The 1,794-nt window shown below is 32.7% G+C and overlaps 1 protein-coding gene across 1 annotated transcript; it reads right to left on the minus strand.

Annotated features, from left to right (window-relative positions):
* Positions 1-351: 351 nt before the first annotated feature.
* Positions 352-1,413, minus strand: LOC123270101. Its single transcript, XM_044736036.1, has one exon. It carries the CDS (start codon positions 1,411-1,413, stop codon positions 352-354), a length of 1,062 nt encoding a protein of 353 aa, XP_044591971.1.
* Positions 1,414-1,794: the final 381 nt, after the last annotated feature.

A 1,794-nucleotide genomic window follows, 5' to 3' on the forward strand; every position in this document is an offset into this window, starting at 1 on the left:
CAATCAAGAAAAATTGTTATGAGTGTAGACGAAAAAAATAATTTGTATGACTTGTCTATGATAATTATCTTTAAATAATAATAATAATAATAATAATAAACAAATACTTATGTAATATGAGATTGATTGAATAAACGTTTATTAAATTTAAAATTTTTTATTTCACTTGCATTTCTATACAAATTTATGTTATTTTTCTAACAGTACTACTTATTGGATTATATTCTATAATACGATCATGTAATATTAGACAGTATGCCGCGGTATGATCAGGAAACAGATTTTCCGATTCAAATTTAATTCGTATATCAACAGGCCCGGACTTGATTGATTCATTTTGCTTCGAGCAATCTATAATGTAGAGCGGCGCGTCAGAAATTTAGCTTTTGATAATAATGGTTCCGGATCTTTATTATAGTATGAAACTTGAAAATTAGTATGCATATCATATATTAAAGCAAACTGATTTCTAGCAATGTTAAGATTTAAATTTCCATATGGGTAACTTTGAGAATTCAGAAATAGTTTCACATCTCTAATATTACAATGATCGAATTTGCTAGCATCTTTCGTTACAACATTTTTCCGTGCAGTTTGGAATCCTAAAATTACATATCGTGGTTTTTCAAGCTGTGTAGAAGTTTTGATTGGCCAGACATGCTTCGTGGTCCTTGGTAGCATCGGATACTCATACAATTGCCATGTTCGAAAACTCATTGAAATCGCTGGATCGTTAGTGATGAAATTTAGCGCTTGAATTTTTTGCTGATCAGACATTGTAATGTATGGAACATTCCACACCACTTTATTGAGAACAATCTTCACTCTTTCAGCAACGGCTTGTGCAGTAGCTGGTTTATGAATGTATGCGTTCGTGTCAACATTTGATCTTATGAGTATCAATTCATGTTTAGCATTAATAATAATACGATTGTAATCTTCAGCGAATCTAAATATGAAACTTAGCGGTATAGATATATCAAAATAACCATCAGCATCGGTTAATTTATTAGCTGCTTGTGTTAGCCAACCCGCGTTCTCCATAATATTTCCCCGTCCTGGACTCTGCAATACATAATTTTTCATAAGGCTTGTAATACCAACATTTTTACATCTATCAATCTCTACAGCATTCAGTTCATAGCGTATCTCCTCAAACATATGACAAATAGCCATGTTGACTAATTCCATAGATTCTGTTACAGCTGTGTTATCTTCTTTAACAAATCTCCCACAGATGTGTAATGAACTTTTGCTTGGTAAAATACACAGATCTTGATGTTGAATGCTGATTCTAATTTCATCACTATTATTTAATGTCGATGAAGTATACGGTAAATGTGCGTAAACTTCATAGTGAGAAACTGATTCATCAAAGAAGATTGGTTTTTGAATATCTAAGATTTCAGCCATGGTGAAACAATACAGCACAAATTTATCTTCTTTATTTTGTCAATTTTCCACGTAATTTTAATCCAAGGCTTTTGAGGAACTGTACGTTCTGAGATGTCAACACTTGAGATGCTTTGCGACGACTGATTGACTTCAGCCATGATGATGATGTTTTATAGCCGCCACCAATCTTCTTATCAAACACTATTCCCATTATATTGACTTTATGTCAAAGCTGTCGAAATAAGTAACAATTTTCTTATTTTTCCTGTAGGCAGTCCAGTGAGTCCCATGTCCATCTTTATCATCTAAATTAACAATAGCGCACTCATTGACCCATGGACCCGATTTTGGTAAATCATTTCTCATGAAAACACCTCGAAAATGTGGAATTTCCAAATC

The sequence above is a fragment of the Cotesia glomerata genome, linkage group LG8, assembly GCF_020080835.1.
Source record: "Cotesia glomerata isolate CgM1 linkage group LG8, MPM_Cglom_v2.3, whole genome shotgun sequence".
In the NCBI taxonomy this organism is placed as follows: Eukaryota; Metazoa; Arthropoda; class Insecta; order Hymenoptera; family Braconidae; genus Cotesia; species Cotesia glomerata.

Bases quoted from the DNA above. Each gene is read 5' to 3' on its own strand.
- LOC123270101 (XM_044736036.1), bottom strand. From the start codon at position 1,413: ATGGCTGAAATCTTAGATATTCAAAAACCAATCTTCTTTGATGAATCA.